The sequence below is a fragment of the Nicotiana sylvestris genome, chromosome 6 (assembly GCF_000393655.2).
Source record: "Nicotiana sylvestris chromosome 6, ASM39365v2, whole genome shotgun sequence".
NCBI classification, from domain to species: Eukaryota; Viridiplantae; Streptophyta; class Magnoliopsida; order Solanales; family Solanaceae; genus Nicotiana; species Nicotiana sylvestris.
Genome location: NC_091062.1, coordinates 133223560 through 133243584, shown reverse-complemented (window position 1 = coordinate 133243584; position 20025 = coordinate 133223560). Strand labels below are relative to the sequence as shown.

Here is a 20025-nt window from a genome sequence, read left to right as displayed (position 1 = left end):
TCATAAGGACTAACAAAAGCTTCAAACAATCACCACGTCATAAAAAAAAAGGGGTCACATAGCTTTCACATAATTTTCATAACTTTATGTTCGGGAATTTCATATTTTTGCATCATCATTCACAATACCACCGCTTTCTTGCGCGGAGTCCGATCATGACCCGATCGGCTAGGTTGCCTCATTTGAGACATGTACCTCAGTCACAATTTCATTCTCACTTTTTGGTTTTAATATCTGCACAATACCACCATGTATGTAGCACGGCGTCCGATCACGGCCCGATCGGCTAGGCCGTCTTACCAAGACATTTTTCCTTTTCCATCAATCATCTCATTTCAATTTTATTTCACATATATCAGTTCATAGGCACTTGGGGCCACAATTTTCACATCATACTTGACACTAGGCCACATTTCATTATTCAAACTCTTTTCCCCCATGTTTCACATCATTTTCACTTTCAACATTAACCTTGCAATTTGAGATAATAGGCACATATAAGAGCAATTCAAGTTGTAAGCATAGAGAGAATTTCACATAGTTTGGCATAATAATCTCAATTTAAAGTTGACTTCGAATCTAGGCATTTTAGCACATAGTTCACATTCTTCACACATTCTCAATTTACCAAGAATAGCATATTGTGCACATTGAAATACACCTTCCACATATAATCTTGCAACACCATTTCACTTGAAATAACAAGTACTACATCTATAAATTTTCAGACTCACAACATTTATATGGACGCCACGGGAGCTCAATTTCTAAGAAGAGGGGTTTTTAGCCATACATACCTCAATAGAGCTTTCCGTAAACTCTTACAATAATTCCGGAACTCCAAGCAACTTCGATCTATTTTATGAGAATTACAAGTTGAACCAAGAATTAGAGGGATAATCAAGATTCTAGCTCATTTGGGCACATTATCAAGCACTAAGTGTGCATTATAATTTTTAAGACCCTTTTTTGGTGAGAGTTTCTATCATCCTACACCCTATTTGTTACATTTTTAGCTCATAGTCTCCCCATACCCTTTATCACACATGCATGCAAGAAAATTCATACTTATACTCATGAACCTACTTGTTACTTATCTATTCTAATATGGATTTCAAAATCAAAGGTTAGGGTACAAGTTCTTACCTCTTAGGATGAAGGCATAGCAACTTTACTTGATAATCTTCAAAGATTTGGGCAAGGATGTAATAGTGACTTAGTGAGGATCATTTTCTCCCTCTATAACTCTTTCTCTCACTCTAAATGTAATAGAAAATGGCACAAGAGAGTCTAATGGGGTGTTTTTAACGGAATGTGGTCGGGTTTTAAAAGTTAGAAAATAGGAGCCTCGACTCAATCTGTGGTCGCATATACGATCGCATAACTGACATGCGACCCGCAAAAGGGACCGCAAAAGTAGCCCTAAAGATTTGAATGTACTGCCCGGGTATGCGACCAATATGCGGTCCGTATACCTGTTCTGCGGTCGCATAATGCACCGCAGAACGACCCTTCGCAAAAATCTCAAGTAGGTTATGCAATGACTATGCGGCCCACATATCAATTATGCGATCACATAATTGGCCGCACTGTTGACCTCAAAATTAGCCAACATACTAACTCACTCTGCAGTAGTTATGCGGTCCGCATTGCTGTTCCGCGAAGAATTTTATAAATTTCTAACCCATATTCTTAACTTGGCACTACGAGATTTTGGGTTTTTGAGTAGAAATTTCACGGGGCCTTACATCCTCCCCCACTTAAGATCATTCGTTCTTGAATGAGGAACAAGATTCACTTATCAACAACTAAGGAATTTTCAGCTTCACACCACATAGCAACAGCCCCCAAATTTGGCTAACTCCCTAAATTTCTAGAAATATTTCCAGAGTTTCCTTTGTATCTAGGCCTACCCACCTGCCAGAGAGCCCTAGAAACATATCCGAATAGCATATACACAATCTATTGACATGACATAATTCATAACCACACTAACCACGGTCCCATAGTCAATATATAATCAAAACGGAACAGTTTTACATAGACTGATCCAGTGATACAAAGCTCATAGGGACCAAATTCATAGAAACTATTACATGGCTATACAAACAAATGTGGGTACTTTCTTTTCATTTCTTCCTCGGCTTCCCAAGTGGCTTCTTCAACCTGCTGGTTTCGCCATAACACTTTCACGGAGGCAATTTCTTTGTTTCTCAACTTCCGGACTTGCCTGTCAAGAATGGCAACTAGAATTTCTTCATATGACAGTTCTTCATTAACCTCAATAGTTTCAACTGGCACAATATTGGACAGATCTCCCACTACCTTCTTCAACATAGACACATGGAAGAATGGGTATACCGTTGACATCTCGGGTGCTAGCTCAAGCTTGTATGCCACCTGACCGATCCTCTAAATGATTTGATATGGTCTGACATACCTCAGACTTAATTTTCCTTTCTTTCCAAACCGCATGATACCCTTCATGGGGAAACCTTCAAAAATACCCAATCATCTTCTTTGAACTCCAAATCTCTGCGACAAACGTCCGAATAAGACTTTTGGTGACTCTGAGCAGTTTTCAACCTCTCCTTAATAATCTTCACTTTATCCATAGCCTGATGCACAAGGTCCATACCTATCAACTCAGCTTCTCCAACCTCGAACAACCCAATGGGAGATCTACATCTCCTACCATACAACGCCTTAAATGGTGCCATCTGGATACTAGCATGTGAGCTATTGTTATAAGCAAACTCTATGAGTGGCAAATGATCATCCCAACTACCTTTGAAGTTAAGAACACAAGCACGCAACATGTCCTCAAGGGTCGGAATAGTCTACTCTGCTAGCCCGTCGGTTTGAGGATGAAAAGCTGTACTAAGATTTATCTGCGTACCCAAACCTTGCTGAAATTTCTTCCAAAAGTTGGCTGTGAACTGAGCCCCTCGATCTGAAATGATTGAGACTAGACTGCCATGCAACCTAACTATTTCTTTGATATACAACTGAGCATACTGTTCTGCTGTGTCGGTAGATTTAACTAGCAAGAAGTGCGCTGATTTCGTGAGTCGATCCATGATTACCCAAATTGAGTTGAACTTGCACGGAGTGCGCGGTAACCGTACCACAAAATCCATGCTGATCATTTTCCATTTCCACATTGGAATTTCTATGCTTTGAGACAACCCACCGGGCTTTTGGTGTTCGGCCTTCACTTGCTGACAGTTCGGAACCTTTGCCACAAAGTCCGCCACATCCCTTTTCATGTCTCTCCACCAATAAACTTCCTTGAGATCATGATACATTTTCGTAGAACCTGGGTATACGGAATACCTGGAAGTGTGAGCTTCGGCCATGATCCTTTCCCGAAGGCCGTCAATATCTGGAACACATAGACGACCTTGGTACCTTAGGGTACCATCATCCATGCGAAATAAAAAAGATGTGGTCTTGCGTTTATAAATCCCCTCCTTCAGCTGTGATAACAATGGATCACTGTATTGCTTTTCTTTGTCCTTACCTACAAGCGATGATTCAGCCCTATTTTGCACAATTACTCCTCCTTCATTAGAGTTTGCAAGGCGAACTCCCAAACTAGCCAACTGGTGAACCTCATGGGCCAACGACCTTTGATATGCCTCCAAATGAGCCAAACTTCCCATAGATTTCCGGCTAAGAGCATCTGCTACAACATTGGCCTTTCCTGGGTGATAGAGAATATCGATATCATAGTCCTTGAGTAACTCTAGCCATCTTCTCTATCTCAGATTCAACTCCTTTTTTTTGAAAATATATTGAAGGCTCTTGTGGTCCATAAATACATCCACATGGACCCCATACAAATAATGTCGCCAAATCTTTAGTGCGAACACCACTGCCACAAGCTCTAAGTCGTGGGTTGGATAGTTCTTTTCATGATTCTTGAGTTGCCTAGAAGCGTAAGCTATAACCTTGCCGTGTTGCATTAACACACACCCAAGCCCAATCCTTGAAGCATTGCAATACACCACAAATCCCTTTGTAGCCTCTGGCAGGGTTAATACCGGCACAATAGTCAATCTTGATTTCAATTCCTGGAAGCTCCTTTCACAAGCATCTGACCACTGGAACTTAACTGCTTTCTGCGTCAATTTAGTCAACGGAGAGGCAAGTGTAGAAAATCCCTCCACAAATCTTCTGTAGTACCCAGCCAAACCTAAGAAACGACGAATCTCTGTTGGAGTGGTAGGTCTAGGCCAATTCCTTACTACTGCAATCTTTTGAGGATCAACCATAATCCCTTCCCTGGAGACGACATGAACCAAGAACGTGACAGATTCAAGCCAAAATTCACATTTCAAAATTTTTGCATACAGTTGATATTGTTGAAGAGTCTGCAGAACTGCCTTGAGATGGTCAACATGGTCCTCCCGACTTTGGGAATATACAAGAATATCGTCGATGAACACTATCACAAAGGAGTCTAGAAAAGGCTTGAAGACTCGATTCATAAGATTCATGAAAGCTGTCGGGGCATTCGTTAGCCTGAAGGACATCACTAGAAATCCAAAGTGCCCATACCGGGTCCTGAAAGCTGTTTTTGGAGTATCCTGCTCTCTTATCTTCAATTGATGATATCCGGACCGCAAGTCAATTTTTGAGAAGCACTTAGCACCTTACAATTGATCAAACAAATCATCTATCCTTGGTAGAGGGTATTTATTCTTGATTGTGACTTTGTTGGGTTGCCAGTAGTCAATACACATCCGTAGTGACCGATCTTTCTTCCTTACAAACAAAACTGGTGCGCCCCATTGTGACACACTTGGCTAGATTAAACCCTTTTCTAACAAATCCCGCAACTATTCCTTCAATTCCTTCAATTCTGTCGGTGCCATTCTATAAGGTGGAATTGATATAGGATGCGTACCTGGCATCACGCCGATCCCAAAATCAATCTCCCTATCTGGTAGGATCCTAGAGAGCTCATCTGGAAAGACATCCGAAAATTCATTCACAACTGGTATGGACTCAAGGCTAGGTGCCTCGGCATCGGTGTTCGTAACCCGGACTAAATGATAGATACACCATTTCTTGATCATCTTTGCGGCCTTAAGGTAAGAAATAAACCGACCTTGTGGCACTATATTATCTCCTTTCCATTCCACAACGGGCTCATTAGGAAATTCAAGCCTCATAGTTTTAGTCCGACAATCAAGTTTGGAAAAACATGAATAAAGCCAATCCATTCCCATTATTACATCAAAATCGACCATCCCCAATTCAATAAGATTGGCCATGGTATACCTACTACGCACCATAACAACACAATCTCTATAAACTCGAGCAGCCGTAATAGACTCACCAACTAGAGTAGATAGCGAGAATGACTCATTAAGCTGATCCGGTTCTATATCAAATTCCATAGCAACAAAAGGGGTAACATTAGACAAGGTGGAACCGGGGTCAATAAGTGCATACACATCAAGAGATTGGACAGTCAGAATACCTGTAACAACATCTGGAGAAGCCTCTGCAGTCTGACGACCACTCATAGCATAGAACCGGCTGGGTCCTCCCGAACTCTACGCACCACCCCTAGCTGTACCACTCCCCGCGGGTGCTAGAGTAACTTGAGCTAGAGGGTGCTAAAGATGTAGTAGCAGCTGGACTAGATGGTTGTGCTGTGCCCCTACTCGCACCCTAGCAGGATACACGACAATGTCTTTGAATGTGGCCCCTCATCCCACATCCATAGCATATGGGTAACTCCATATAGCAAATCCCTGAGTGCATCTTCCCACACTTGGGGCACGGGGACCTCTGCTACTGCTGGGATCTCCCTCCTGATCGACCTTGCTGGTTGGGTCCCCTACTTCCTTGACTGGTCCTGAAACGACTCTATTACTGCTGCTGGCTAGGACTTGATGGTGGTGCACTAGCTGAAGACTGTGCGACAGACTTGGATGACCCTGATGATCCTCCCCGAAAAGCTGATCTTCCCCTACCTAGTGACTCTCCCATGTTGCCCTTGCTGTTACCCTCTCTTTCTCCCTCATGTTCTTCAGTTTACGATTCTTTGTGGCCTGAGAAAATGCCACCATCTTCCCATAATTCATGTCAGAATTCAAGGCAGCTGTAGAAGCCTCATTAGTAGTGAAAGGATTAAGGCCCTAAACAAATCGGCGCACCCTGGCCTCCATTGTGGGCAACATGTGAATAGCATACTTGGACAGGCGGGAAAACTCCATATGGTACTCCTACACACTTCTGCTACCTTGCTTCAAATTCTCAAACTCTGCTGCATGGGCTACCCTTGTCTTAGCAGGCAGGAAATGATCTACAAAGGCATCGGCAAACCGCTCCACCTCGCCGGAGGGCTCCCCTCCTCACGGGAATCTTCCCATAACTCAAATCACGAATAGGCCACCCCTTTCAGATGGTAGGAAGCCAACTCTACTCCCTTTGTTTTAGTTGCACGCATAACCCTAAGGGTCTTGTGCATCTCATCAATAAAATCATGAGGGTCCTCTTCTGGATTTGCACCCATAAACACTGGAGATTCTCACTGAAGAAATCAGTTCACCCTGGGAACTGGTGGAATCCCCTTGCTGGCTAGATGAACTAGGCACAACATTTGACCTCTGGTCCTGAGAGGCCACTAGCTAAGTCAGCATGTGGATAGCTCCCCTAAGATCCCCATCAAAGATACCAGAATCGGAAGCTGGGGCTGGAGGTGGAACAGGAATATCAATGGGAGGGATAGTAGCACCCTCAATAGATGTAGGAACTAGTGCAGTAGAACCAGGCAGTGTAGTAGTCGGGGAAATGTCCTCACCCCTCGGGTTCTCACCCGCATCATCAATTACAAAATTGACTACTGCTCCTGGGGAAGCATTGACTCCTTGACCAATTCTAGCTTTCTTCTTTGGTGCCATGTACTGAAAGTTGAAGGAATGCACTAGTTTGAGGGGGAATAGTTTCATAACAAGTTTTGCTGCACGATCCAGAATATCAAAGAAGGGTGTTATTCCTAAATGCCCAAGTAACCTCCAACTTATAGATGTGGTCGACTACACACCGATAAGAAGGACTCTACTAAACACGGCTCCGAGACATCTTAGGATACTTTAAAACCTTAGGCTCTGATACCAAGTTTGTCACACCACAACCTCGGGAGGCACGAACAGCGCTCAATCGAGTGACCCCAACTAAGCAAGCCTCTTAGGACACCTTCTACTTAATTAACTATAAGTAAGGAACCATGCTTTCATTTAATTAGACAATAAGAAAGATCATTCATACAACATCGCTAATTCATTTTCTATTACAAACCCTAAAACATAGTTATGTTCCCAAAATATTATGCAGTTACAGTTTAGAGGAAACAAGAGTTTAGAATTACAACATAGTCTAGTGACCCATCAGATGCCCGTACATAACCCACACAAACATCTGCGGAGCCTCTAAGGATACAAAGGACAGTTATGATAATGCCGACAACAAGGCCCCAACTGTACCTCAAAAATGAAAATTTATAACAAAAGATGTACAACATAACCCCTGAAGGAAAAGGGGCTCACCAAGACTTTTGAGAAGAGGATGCTCCGCTACCTGCGATCGGCACTGTCTGCTATGGAACCACCTACATCCATTCAAAAGATGTAGCGCCCCCAGAAAAAAGGGACGTTAGTATCATGGAATAGTATTAGTATGTATAACTAAACACCATCTTATTAGAAAGAACAACCATACAAGAGTAAAGAAATCATAAGGACTAACAAAAGCTTCAAACAATCACCACGTCATCAAATAAAAGGGGTCACATAGCTTTCACATAATTTCCATAACTTTAGGTTGGGACATTTCATACTGTTGCATCATCACACAATACGACCTCTTTCTTGCGCGGAGTCCGATCACGACCCGATCGGCTAGGTTGCCTCATTTGAGATATGTACCTCAGTCACAATTTCATTCTTACTTTTTGGTTTCAATATCAGCACAATACCACCATGTGTGTAGCATGGCGTCCGATCACGGCCCGATCGGCTAGGCCGTCTTACCAAGACATTTTTCCTTTTCCATCAATCATCTCATTTCAATCTTTATTTCACATATATCAGTTCATAGGCACTTGGGCCACAATTATCACATCATACTTGTCGCTAGGCCACATTTCATTATTCAAACTCTTTTCCCCCATGTCTCACATCATTTCCACTTTTAACATTAACCTTGCAATTTGAGATAATAGGCACATACAAGAGCAATTCAAGTTGTAAGCATAGAGAGAATTTCACATAGTTTGGCATAATAATCTCAATTTAAAGTTGACTTCGAATCTAGGCATTTTAGAACATAGTTCACATTCTTCACACATTCTCAATTTACCAAGAATAGCATATTGTGCACATTGAAACACACCTTCCACATATAATCTTGCAACACCATTTCACTTGAAATAACAAGTACTACATCTATAAATTTTTGGACTCACAACATTTATATGGACGCCACGGGAGCTCAATTTCTAAGAAGAGGGGGTTTTAGACATACATACCTCAATAGAGCTTTCCTTAAACTCTTACAATAATACCGGAACTCCTAGAAACTTCGATCTATTTTATGAGAATTACAAGTTGAACCAAGAATTAGAGGGATAATCAAGATTCTAGCTCATTTGGGCACATTATCAAGCACTAAGTGTGCATTATAATTTTTAAGACCCTTTTTTTGTGAGAGTTTCTATCATCCTATACCCTATTTGATACATTTTTAGCTCATAGTCTCCCCATACCCTTTATCACACATACATGCAAGAAAGTCCATCCTTATACCTATAAACCCACTTGTTACTTACCTATTCTAGTATGAATTTCAAAATCAAAGGTTAGGGTACAAGTTCTTACCTCTTAGGATGAAGGCTTAGCTACTTTACTTGATAATCTTCAAAGATTTGGGCAATGATGTAATATTGACTTAGTGAGGATCATTTTCTCCCTCTAGAACTCTTTCTCTCACTCTAAATGTAGTAGAAAATGGCACAAGAGAGCCTAATAGGGTGTTTTTAACGGAATGGAGTCGGGTTTTAAAAGTTAGAAAATAGGAGCCCCGACTCAATCTGTTGTCACATATGCGATCGCATAATTGACATGCGGCCCGCAAAAGGGACCTTAAAAGTAGCCCTCAAGATTTGAATGTACTGCCCGGGTATGTGACCATTATGCGGTCCACATACCTGTTCTGCGGTTACATAATGCACTACAGAATGATCCTTCACAAAAATTCCAAGGAGGTTATGCGACGACTATGCGGCCCGTATATTGATTATGCGATCACATAATTGGCTACACAATTGACCTCAAAATTAGCCAGCATACTGACTCACTCTGCGGTAGATATGTGGTCCGTATTGCTGTTATGTGGTCGCATAATGGGTCGCAGAAACGCGCTCCTTTGAAAAATATTTTTCCTTAACTTTTAATGCACAAATCAGTCTAAAAGGTCCGATTCGCGAAGAATTTTGTAAATTTCTAACACATGTTCTTAAATTGGCATTACGAGATTTTGGGTTTTTGAGTAGAAATTTCACGGGGCCTTACAGTTACAATGAGTGAGGGACCTAAACTTAATCATGAGCAACAAATTTTGCTATGTGCTCCAGTTACTGATCAAGAGATAGCTGAAGGATTGGGGGCAATTGGGAATGATAAATCCCCTGGGCTGGATGGGTATAATGCCTACTTCTATAAAAAGTCATGGAGTATAGTTGGTCCAGCGATCACAAAAGCAGTAAGAAAGTTCTTTGAATGTAGCAAGATGAATAGAACTATCAATTGTACTTCTGTCACTTTGATTTTTAAGAATGATCATCCTGATAATGTGAAGGAATACATGCCAATTGCTTGTTGTACAATATTGTACAAAATCATATCTAGTGTTCTTGCATCAAGACTCCAGAAAGTTATTGCATCTGTTGTGTGTGAGGCTCAAACTGGATTTATTCCAGGAAGGAAGATTTTTTATAACATCTTTCTTGCCTAAGAACTGGTGAAGTCCTATTCAGTGGAATGGGTGTATCTGGAGCAAGTACTAGATGAGCTAGGATTCCTTAGGTAGTTTACTCTATGAATCCCTGAGTGTGTTAAGACAGTGAATTATTCTATTATGGTGAATGAAGAACCTACAACTCCTTTTAATGCAGCAAAAGGACTCAGGTAGGGGGATCCAATTTCTCCATTTCTCTTTGAAATAGCCATGGAATATCTTAGTAGGAAGCTCAATGTAGTGAAGGGAAGCAAAGAATTTAAGTACCCAAGGTGATCTAAGCTATCAGTGACTCATATGTCATTTGTAGATGACTTATTGCTATTCTCTAGGGGAGATGCTGAATCTGTGGCTACTCTACATAGATGCTTCAAGGAATTCTCAGATGCATCAGGCCTTCAAGCTAACAAAGAGACAAGCTCCATTTATTTTGGAGGGGTTGCTCAAGGGGTGCAGGATCAAATCCTAAAGTTCTTAGGATTCCTTAAAGGAGAACTTCCCTTCAGATACTTGGGGATACCTCTAGCTACTAAAAAGATCTTATTAGTCCAGTGGCAACCATTTATTAACAAGATGGTATCTAGAATCACTTCTTGGACTGCCAAGAAGCTATCATATGCAGGAAGAGCTCAGTTAATTCAAACTGTCCTCTTTGGTATCCAAGCTTACTGGTCCCAATTGTTTGTTATCCCCTCTAACGTATTAAGTACAATTGAGGCCTACTATCAAAGCTATCTGTGGTCGGGCACAAACATAATCACTAGGAACGCTTTATTAGCTTGGGAGAAGGTTTGCACTCCAAAGTCAATGGGTGGACTAGGCTTGATAAACATGAGACTATGGAATAAAGTTGCAATAACTAAAGCTAGTTGAGACATTGAACATAAGACAGACAAGCTATGGATCAGATGGTTGCATGCATACTATATCAAGAATCAACAATTTGGTCAAATGGATATTCCTCTACAGGCTGGTTGGATGGTAAGGAAAATGTTTGAGGCTAGAAATACATTGGCACTGATTCAAAACAACACTGTTGGTAGTTTAATTAAGCAGATTTATCTTCAGTTAATTGGGAACAATGAGAGGATTTTATGGAAGACACTGAGATTTGGGAATAATGCTCGTCCAAAAGCTCAATTTACAATATGGCTACAGATGCAGGGTAAACTTCTTACTGTGGATAGAATTGCCTCCTAGGGTTTAAATGTGGATCATGTCTGCAATCTATGTAATTGTTACAATGAAACGAGAAACCATTTCTTCATGGAATGTTCTTACTCTGCCAAAGTCTAGGAAGGTGTGCTAAAATGGATGAAGGTTCCTAGTTTCAGGATACCACAATGGGAACAACTGGAGAATTGGATCATTCAAAGAGCAAAGGGTAAATCACAGAGAGCTCAGGTATTCAAGATGACATATACAGAATGGGTGCATACAATATGGTTTGAAAGGAATCAACACAGATTTAAAAGAAGATCAAGGAGTTCAGATCAATTGGTGAAGGAAATTGCATATGTATGTTATATCTGAGCATCTACTATAATTAAAGAAATGGTCCAGCAACTTAGTATTTAGTTAGTTCTAGTAGTAAGTATTTCTTTGTAGGTTAATTAAATAGCAGACTATGATGTAATTTGTAACGACCCGACCATCGTTTCATGAGTTACCGCTCTGTTTCCCCATTTATGCTTCTTTTTGTCTTGTTCAGCTGTATTATGTGCTATCGTGTTGGTTGGTTCAGGTTCGGAAAGGTTTTGGTAAGGTTTGAGACACCTAGTCTCTTTTGAGTAAGCTTAAGTTGGAAAAGTCAATCGGATGTTGACTTATGTTAAAGGGGCTCGAATGTAAATTTTGATGGTTTGGAAAGCTTTGGGAGGTGATTTTGGACTTAAGAGCGTGATCGGAATGTGTTTTGGAGGTCCGGAGTAGATTTAGGTTTGAATTGGCGAAATTGGAATTTTGGTATTTTCCGGTTGATAGGTGAGATTTTGATATAGGGGTCAGAATGGAATTCCAGAAGTTGGAGTAGGTCTGTTGTTTCATTTGTGACGTGTGTGCAAAATTTTAGGTCATTCGGACGAGGTTTGATAGACTTTTTGATCGAAAGCAGAATTTGGAAGTTTTTGGAATTCTTAGCCTTGAATCCGATGTAAATTTGGTGTTTTGATGTTGTTTTGAGCATTCTTAAGGTTGGAAAAAGTTTGAATAAGGTTATGGGATATGTCTGCATGTTTGGTTGAGGTCCTGAGAGCCTCGGGTGAGTTTCGGGTGGTTGAACAGATCATTTCATGTTGGAGGAAATTGCAGAAAAAAAAACTACTGCTGGTGTTGCAAGGTTTTTGACCTTCGCGTTCGCGATGGATGTCCCGGGTTCGTGAAGGGTTAGGGTGTGAGGCAGTGGAGTTGTCCTTCGCATTCGCGAAGGTGGTCCCGCATTCGTGAAGGGTTGAGGTCAGTGGTCATCGCACTCGCGAGGGTTTAGCCGCGTTCGCGTAGAGGAGATGTGAGCAGCTGGGTTCAGGTCAATTTTTTCTTCGCGTTCGCGAGTGGGTAGTCACATTCCCGATGGGTTGAGAATATAATCCTTCACATTCGCGTATAGGGAGTCGCATTCACGATGAAGGAAAAAGTGGTCAACGTAAGTTTGTGCTTCGCGAATGCGAGGCGTTGACCACATTCGCGAAGAAGGATCGTGAATAGCTGGGCAGAATGTTTTAAAAGGCCATATTCGCGATTTTGGGTTTAAGTTTCACCATTGTTGAGCGATTTTAGAGCTTTTTGAGGAGGATTGAAGAGGAAGTCTATAAATGCTGTCCTAAGGGTATGAAACCCCGTATTTTACATCGTTGTACAACTTTGAGGTGACACACACGCTAGATGACGAGTGTGGGGTCGTGCACCATTGGGGACTATGACTTAGTCCGTCCGTATGACTGTTTAATCGTGTATTTGATTGAAAACTGTTTGCTATCATCATGTTTTGGGCTGAATTCCATATTTGGGCCTCGTGCCAACTGTTTTGGACCCTTACGGGATTTTTGCTACTATTCCTCACTGTTTTGACTTCATATTTGTACTCAGTCATGTTGTATGCTACACTTTTCATAACTCAGCCATATTTATTCCGTTTTGATATTTTAAATGATATTTTGGACTGAGTATCATGTTTTACTATGACCGAGTGGCTTGTGAGATTTCTGACTGAGTGAGGCTGATGGCCTGTGTTGTAAGGATACTATAGGATTGGGTTGCACGCCGCATCAGTTTTATACTAATTCATGATTATGAGGCCAAGGGACTGATTTGTTATTCCATGGGGTGGTTTGTTATAAGGCCGAATGCCTGTCTGATTATGCCACGAGATGGTTTGATATTGCACTTGGGTTGAAAAGAGCCCCTTTCGGAGTCTGTACACCCCCAGTGAGTGGGGGTAGCCAGTGTGAGATGTGATATAGTCCAAGGGGCTGATGTTGTTCCATGTTATCACCCGAGGGACTGATACGAGTGATTGTGAGATAGCCCGAGGGGCTAGTTTTGTTGGTATTTTGCCCGAGGGGCTGATTTATGTTGCTATCTTTTCTGCCTATTTTCATTCACTCGTTTGAACTGCTAAAAGATGTTTTAAAGAGGTTTTTACTGAACTAAGGTGTTTCTACGAACCTTTACTATTTTATTGCATTGTTCTGGTTTTTGTACTACCTCGTTGTAGCATTTTGCTGTATTTTACGTGTTTTCTTATCGCTCAACTGCCTTTACTTTTATTACTTACTGAGTTGGCATACTCACATTACTCCTTGCACCCTGTGTGCAGATCTAGGAGTCTCGGGTCATGCTAGCGAGGGTTGATTGCTTTCCAACAGGCTGTTCGGAGTTGACTAGGTAGATGCTCGGCATTCGCAGCCCAGTGCTTCTCCTTCCTACCTTTATTTTCCTTTGTACTAGCTTTGTACTAGACTGTGTAGTCTTTTCATACTCTTAGACGGATTTTTAGATGCTTATCACTGGTGACACCCTGATGTCGGGCTGTGTTGTTTCCTCATTGTTCTATTCTACTCTTTATTTTGGGATTTATAGTTTATTTATGACTTAAAATGAATTATTACAACTGTCATAATTAGTTTGGAGGTTTTTGTCGGCTGGCCTTATTTCACGAGAGGCGCCATCATGACCGAGTCCGGTTTAGGGTTGTGATAAGTTGGTATCAGAGCCTAGGTTACATAGGTCTCACGAGTCATGAGCAGGTTTAGTAGAGTCTCGCGGATCGGTATGGAGATGTCTGTATTTATCCTCGTAACGCTGCAGAACCTTTAGGAAAACTTCATATTCTTGAAATTCTTGTCGTGCTAATCTGTTGATCCGAGTACTAAACATTTGTTATTCTATTCTCTCATAGATGGTGAGGAAATGTGCTACCGGTTAGGATGGATGACCACTAGTACCACCAGTTGGGGTCACTAGAGGCTGAGGAAGCGGTTAAGGCCGTAGTAGGGGTAGGGGTATGGCCCGCATAGCAGCTAGGGCAGCACCCGCAGATCCACCAACTGCCCCAGTTCATGATCAGGTCCCAGTTATGGACGCTCCAGCAGCACCAGCTCAGGCACCAGATGTGCCCATTATGATTCCAGGTTTTAGGAGGGCCTGGCTCAGATTCTATCAGTATGCACTGGCCTAGCTCAGGCGGTCTCAGTTACTACAGTCGCAGCTACTTCTTAGGACGGGGGAGGCACTCAGACTCCTGTCGCTCGCACATGTGAGTTGGTCGTATAGAGACTATAGACATCGGGGGCACCTCCAGCCCAACCGGTTGCAAATGTTCAGGACTATGTAGCTCATGCTATGCCAGAGGATGAGCAACGCAGGTTGGAGAGGTTTGGTAGACTTCAGCCTCCGACTTTCAGTAGTACAGAGGGCGAGGATGCCCAGGGTTTCTTGGATAAATGTTAGAGGATTCTTCGTACAACGGGTATTCTAGAGACCAGTGGGGTCGTTAAGAGCATGATTTCTAATGCATGTATGAATCCTAAGCATGGTTTCTATTGCGCAATTAGAAATATAAACCTAATAACTTCTTTTCTACCCTTAACAACTATAGCATGCATATTTACCCCATCCCTTTTTCACTAGCCAACCCCAATACTTATTTACAACAAGTTATTACATACCAACATTGAAATGAATTACTTAAGTAGCAATGAAAATAAGAAGTTACGCTATAAGAAGCCTAATTAGGACTTCCCCTCTGAGTTATGTAATCAATCACCTCAAGTGCCATGATTGTTTCATAGTTTTTCCTCATATCTAGGTATGTTAGAGTTCCCTAAGGACCTCAAGGGATCCCGAGCAGTACTCACACCCAGATTTCATAACCAAGACAGTAAGTGTAGTGTATTTACTACTTTTCAGTTTTCTGGAGCTGCCTTCACTTGGTGCGAGGCTTATAAGAGGCGTAGGCCTGTTGGTGCAGCACCCCTTACTTGGTAGCAGTTCTCCGTTCTTTTTTTAGAGAAGTATGTGCCACAGTTTCGCAGAGAGGATTTGCGCAAGCATTTCTTGCAGTTGCGTCAGGAAGATATACTGTGATGTAGTATGAGATGAGGTTCTCGGAGTTAGCTCATCATGCTGTTTGGTTGGTTCCTACGGAGAGAGATAGGATTAGGAGGTTCGTTAATGGCCTCACATATTAGCTTCGAATTCTCATGACCAGGGAGAAAGTGTCTGGTGCTACTTTTGAGAAGGTTGTCACCATTGCTCACAAGATTGAGTAAGTTCATCGCCATGAGCGAAATGAGAGAGAGGCCAAGAGGCCTTGAGGATCTGGTAGTTATGGTGGTGCTCATTCGAGGGGTCAGTTTCAGCACGACAGAGGCCGTCCATTCAGGCATGCTCAGTTATCTCGCCTAGGTTATCGTGGGGCATTATCGGGTCATGGTTCTCATAGTTCTCATCAGGGCCATTCATCACTTAGTGCCCTTCCAGCCTAGAGTTCGTCTCATGCTCCATCAGTTCAGGGCTCTTTTATGCCAGGTGCATCTGCTAGTCATTCTGGTGCTAGGGGTTCCTTTCAGTCCCCGTCTCCAGCACCAGGGATTTGTTATGAGTGTGGGGAGTTAGGTTACATGTGGATGCAGTGTCCTCATCATCTTGGGGGTCCATCTCAGCAGAGGAGTCAGCCATCGACTTTAGTGCCAGTTACTTCACCACCACCCGCCCAGCCAGCTAGGGGTGGAGGCCAGTCAGCTAGGGGTTGCCCTAGAGGGGGAGGTCGATCAGGTGGCATTCAGGCCCGTTTCTATGCACTCCCAGCTAGACCCAATACTGTTGCTTTAGATGATGTGATTACATGTATTGTCTCAATCTACCACAGAGATGCCTCTGTGTTATTTTATCTCGGTCCCACTTTTTCATATGTGTCATCATATATTGATCGTTATTTGGATATGTCCCGTGAGTCTCTTGTTTCATCTATTCATGTATCTACTCCGGTGGGGGATACTATTGTTGTGGACCGTGTGTATCGGTCCTGTGTGGTGACTATTGGGGGTCTGGAGACCTGATTGGACCTGTTATTGCTTTGTATGGTGGACTTTGATATGATATTAGGCATGGATTGGCTATCTCTGTATCGTGCTATTTTGGACTGTCATGCTAAGATAGTGACATTGGCTATGCCGGGTGTGCCACAGATTGAATGGTGAGTTCAACTGATTTTGTCCCCAGTAGGGTGATTTCGTTCTTGAAGGCCCAGTGGATGGTTGGGAAAGGTTGTCTTTCATACTTAGCCTTTGTGAGGGATGTCAGTGTAGAGACTCCCAGTATTGATTCTGTTCCTGTTGTGAGGGATTTTCCCAATGTGTTTCCTGCAGACTTGCTGGGCATGCCAATTTTGATATTGATCTGGTGCCGGGCACTCAACCCATTTCTATTCCACCACATCGTATGGCACCAGCGGAGTTGAAGGAGTTAAAGGAGCAGCTTCAGGAACTCCTTGATAAGGGGTTTATTTGGCCTAGTGTGTCGCCTTGGGGTACACATGTTCTATTTTGAAGAAGAAGGATGGCACGATGAGGATGTGCATTGATTACAGGCAGTTGAACAAAGTAACAATCAAGAACAAGTATCATTTGCCTCGTATCGATGATTTGTTTGACCAACTTCAGGGAGCGAGAGTGTTCTCCAAGATTGATCCCCGTTCAAGTTATCACCAGTTGAAGATCAGCAATGCCCCATTAGCGTTCATGCATTTGATGAACAAAGTGTTTCGGCCTTATCTCAACTCGTTTGTCATAGTTTTCATTGATGATATTCTGGTGTACTCGCGTAGTCAGGAAGAGCACATGGAGTATTTGAGAGTTGTGTTGCAGAGATTGAGGGAGGAGAAGTTTTATGCAAAGTTCTCCAAGTGTGAGTTTTGGCTCAGTTCAGTGGCTTTCTTGGGGCACGTGGTGTCCAGTGAGGGTATTTAGGTTGATTCAAAAAATATACAGGCGATTCAGAGTTGGCCCAGGCCGTCTGCAGCCACAGAGATTCGTAGCTTTCTTGGTTTGGCGGGTTATTACCACCAGTTTATTCAGGGATTTTCATCTATTGCATCACCATTAACCAAGTTGACTCAAAAGGGTGCTCCATTCAGGTGGTCGAATGAGTGTGAGGAGAGCTTTTAGAAGCTCAAGACTGCCTTGACCGCATCTCTAGTGTTGGTTTTGCCATCAGCTTCAGGATCATATACCGTGTATTATGATGCTACGAGAGTTGGTATTGGGTGTATGTTGATGCATGAGGGTAGATTTATTGCTTATGCTTCTCGTCAGTTGAATCCCCATGAGAAGAACTACCTTGTTCGTGATTTAGAGTTGGCTGCCATTGTTCACGCGTTGAAGATTTGGAGGCATTATTTGTATGGTGTGTGTTGTGTGGTGTTTACTGATCATCATAGCCTCCAGCACTTGTTCAAGCAGAAGGATCTCAATTTGAAGCAGCGGAGATTGTTGGAGCTGCTAAAGGACTATGATATCACTATTTTGTACCATCCGGGAAAGGACAATGTGTTGGCCGATGCTTTGAGTAGGAAGACGATGAGTATGGGGAGTTTGGCGTATATTCCAGTTGGGGAGAGACCTCTTGTAGTTGATGTTTAGGCCTTAGCCAATCGGTTTATGAGGTTGGATATTTCGGAGCCCAATCGGGTATTGGCTTGTGTGATTTCTCGGTCTTCTTTATTTGATCACATTAGAGAGCGCCAGTATGATGATCCTCATTTGCTTGTCCTTAAGGACAGAGTTCAGCACGGCGATGCCAAAGATGTGACTATTGGTGATGATGGGGTGTTGAGGATGCAGGGCCGGATATGCGTGCCCAATGTAGATGGACTTCGGGAGTTGATTCTAGAGGAGGCTCATAGCTCGCGGTATTCTATTCATCCGGGTGCTGCGAAGATGTATCAAGATCTGAGACAACATTATTGGTGGAGGAAAATGAAGAAGGACATTGTGGGATTTGTAGCTCGGTGTCTTAATTGTCAGCAGGTGAAATATGAGCTTCATAGACCGGGTGGCTTGCTTCAGCAGATGGATATTCCATAGTGGAAGTGGGAGCGGATCACCATGGACTTTGTAGTTGGGCTCCCACGGACTTTGAAGAAGTTCGATGTTATTTAGGTGATTGTGGATCGGCTGACCAACTCTGCGCACTTCATTCCTATGTGTACTACATATTCTTCACAGCAGTTGGCAGAGATATATATACGGGAGATTGTTCATTTGCATGGTATCCCAGTTTCCATCATTTTAGATAGAAGTACTCAGTTTAGTTCACAGTTTTAGAGGTCTGTGCAGCGAGAGTTGGGTACTCAGGTTGAGTTGAGCATAACTTTTCACCCTCAAACGGACGGACAGTCTGAGCGTACTATTCAGATATTGGTAGACATGTTGCGCGCTTGTGTCATTGATTTCGGAGGGTCATGGGATCAGTTTCTACCACTCGCAGAGTTTGCTTATAACAATAGTTACCAGTCGAGAACTCAGATGGCTCCATATGAGGCTTTGTATGGGAGGCGGTGTAGATATCCAGTTGGTTGGTTTGAGCCGGGTGATGCTAGGCTATTGGGTACAGACTTGGTGCAGGATACTATAGACAAGGTGAAGGTGATTCAGGAGAGGATTCGTACAGCACAGTCGAGACAAAAAAGTTATGCTGACAGGAAGGTTCGTGATGTTTCCTACATGGTTGGTGAGAAGGTTCAATTGAAGGTTTCACCCTTGAAGGGTGTTATGAGATTTGGGAAGAAAGGTAAATTGAGTCCTTGGTTCATTGGGCCTTTTGAGGTGCTTCAGAGGATTGGGGAGGTGGCTTATGAGCTTGCTTTGCCACCCAACTTATTGAGTGTGCATCCGGTATTTCATGTTTCTATGCTCCGAATGTATATTGGCAATCCGTCTCATGTTTTGGACTTCAACACGGTTCAGTTGGATGATGATTTGACTTATTATGTGGAGCCAGTAGCTATTTTGGAGCATCAGGTTCGTATGTTGAGGTCAAAGGATATAGTTTCAGTAAAAGTGCAGTGGAGAGGTCGGCCCATGGAGGAGGCTACCTGGGAGACCGAGCGGGAGATGCGGAGAAGATATCCTCACCTATTTGAGGCTTCATGTATGTTTCTTGACTTGTTCGAGGACAAATGTTTATTTAAGAGGGGAAGGATGTAACGACCTGGCCGGTCGTTTCATGAGTTACCACTCAGTTTCCCCCATTTCTGCTTCTTATTGTCTTTTTTAGATGTATTATGTGCTATCGGTTTGGTTGGTACGGGTTCGGAGAGGTTTTGGTAAGGTTTGAGACACTTAATCTCTTTTGAGTAAGCTTAAGTTGGAAAAGTCAACCGGATGTTGACTTATGTGAAAATGGCTCGGATGTGAATTCTAATGGTTCGAATAGCTTCGAGAGGTGATTTGGGACTTAAGAGCGTGATCGGAATGTGTTTTGGAGGTCCGGAGT

General features: G+C 42.6%; 3 protein-coding genes across 3 annotated transcripts; 1 reads left to right on the top strand and 2 right to left on the bottom strand.

The window, feature by feature from the left end:
- Positions 1–2100: 2100 nt before the first annotated feature.
- Positions 2101–4502, bottom strand: LOC138871305 (uncharacterized). The gene is made up of 4 exons (XM_070149179.1): positions 3959–4502; positions 3337–3706; positions 2441–2495; positions 2101–2325 (listed from the first exon to the last, which is right to left on the bottom strand). The coding sequence occupies exons 1-4, from the start codon at positions 4500–4502 to the stop codon at positions 2101–2103; spliced, it is 1194 nt and encodes a 397-aa protein (XP_070005280.1).
- A 342-nt stretch (positions 4503–4844) lies between these two features.
- LOC138871304 (uncharacterized) lies at positions 4845–5537 on the bottom strand. The gene is made up of 2 exons (XM_070149178.1): positions 5492–5537; positions 4845–5392 (listed from the first exon to the last, which is right to left on the bottom strand). The coding sequence occupies exons 1-2, from the start codon at positions 5535–5537 to the stop codon at positions 4845–4847; spliced, it is 594 nt and encodes a 197-aa protein (XP_070005279.1).
- Positions 5538–10152: 4615 nt separating this feature from the next.
- On the top strand, positions 10153–11232 carry LOC138871303 (uncharacterized). The gene is made up of 3 exons (XM_070149177.1): positions 10153–10202; positions 10365–10712; positions 10941–11232. Exons 1-3 carry the CDS (start codon positions 10153–10155, stop codon positions 11230–11232), a joined length of 690 nt encoding a protein of 229 aa, XP_070005278.1.
- Positions 11233–20025: the final 8793 nt, after the last annotated feature.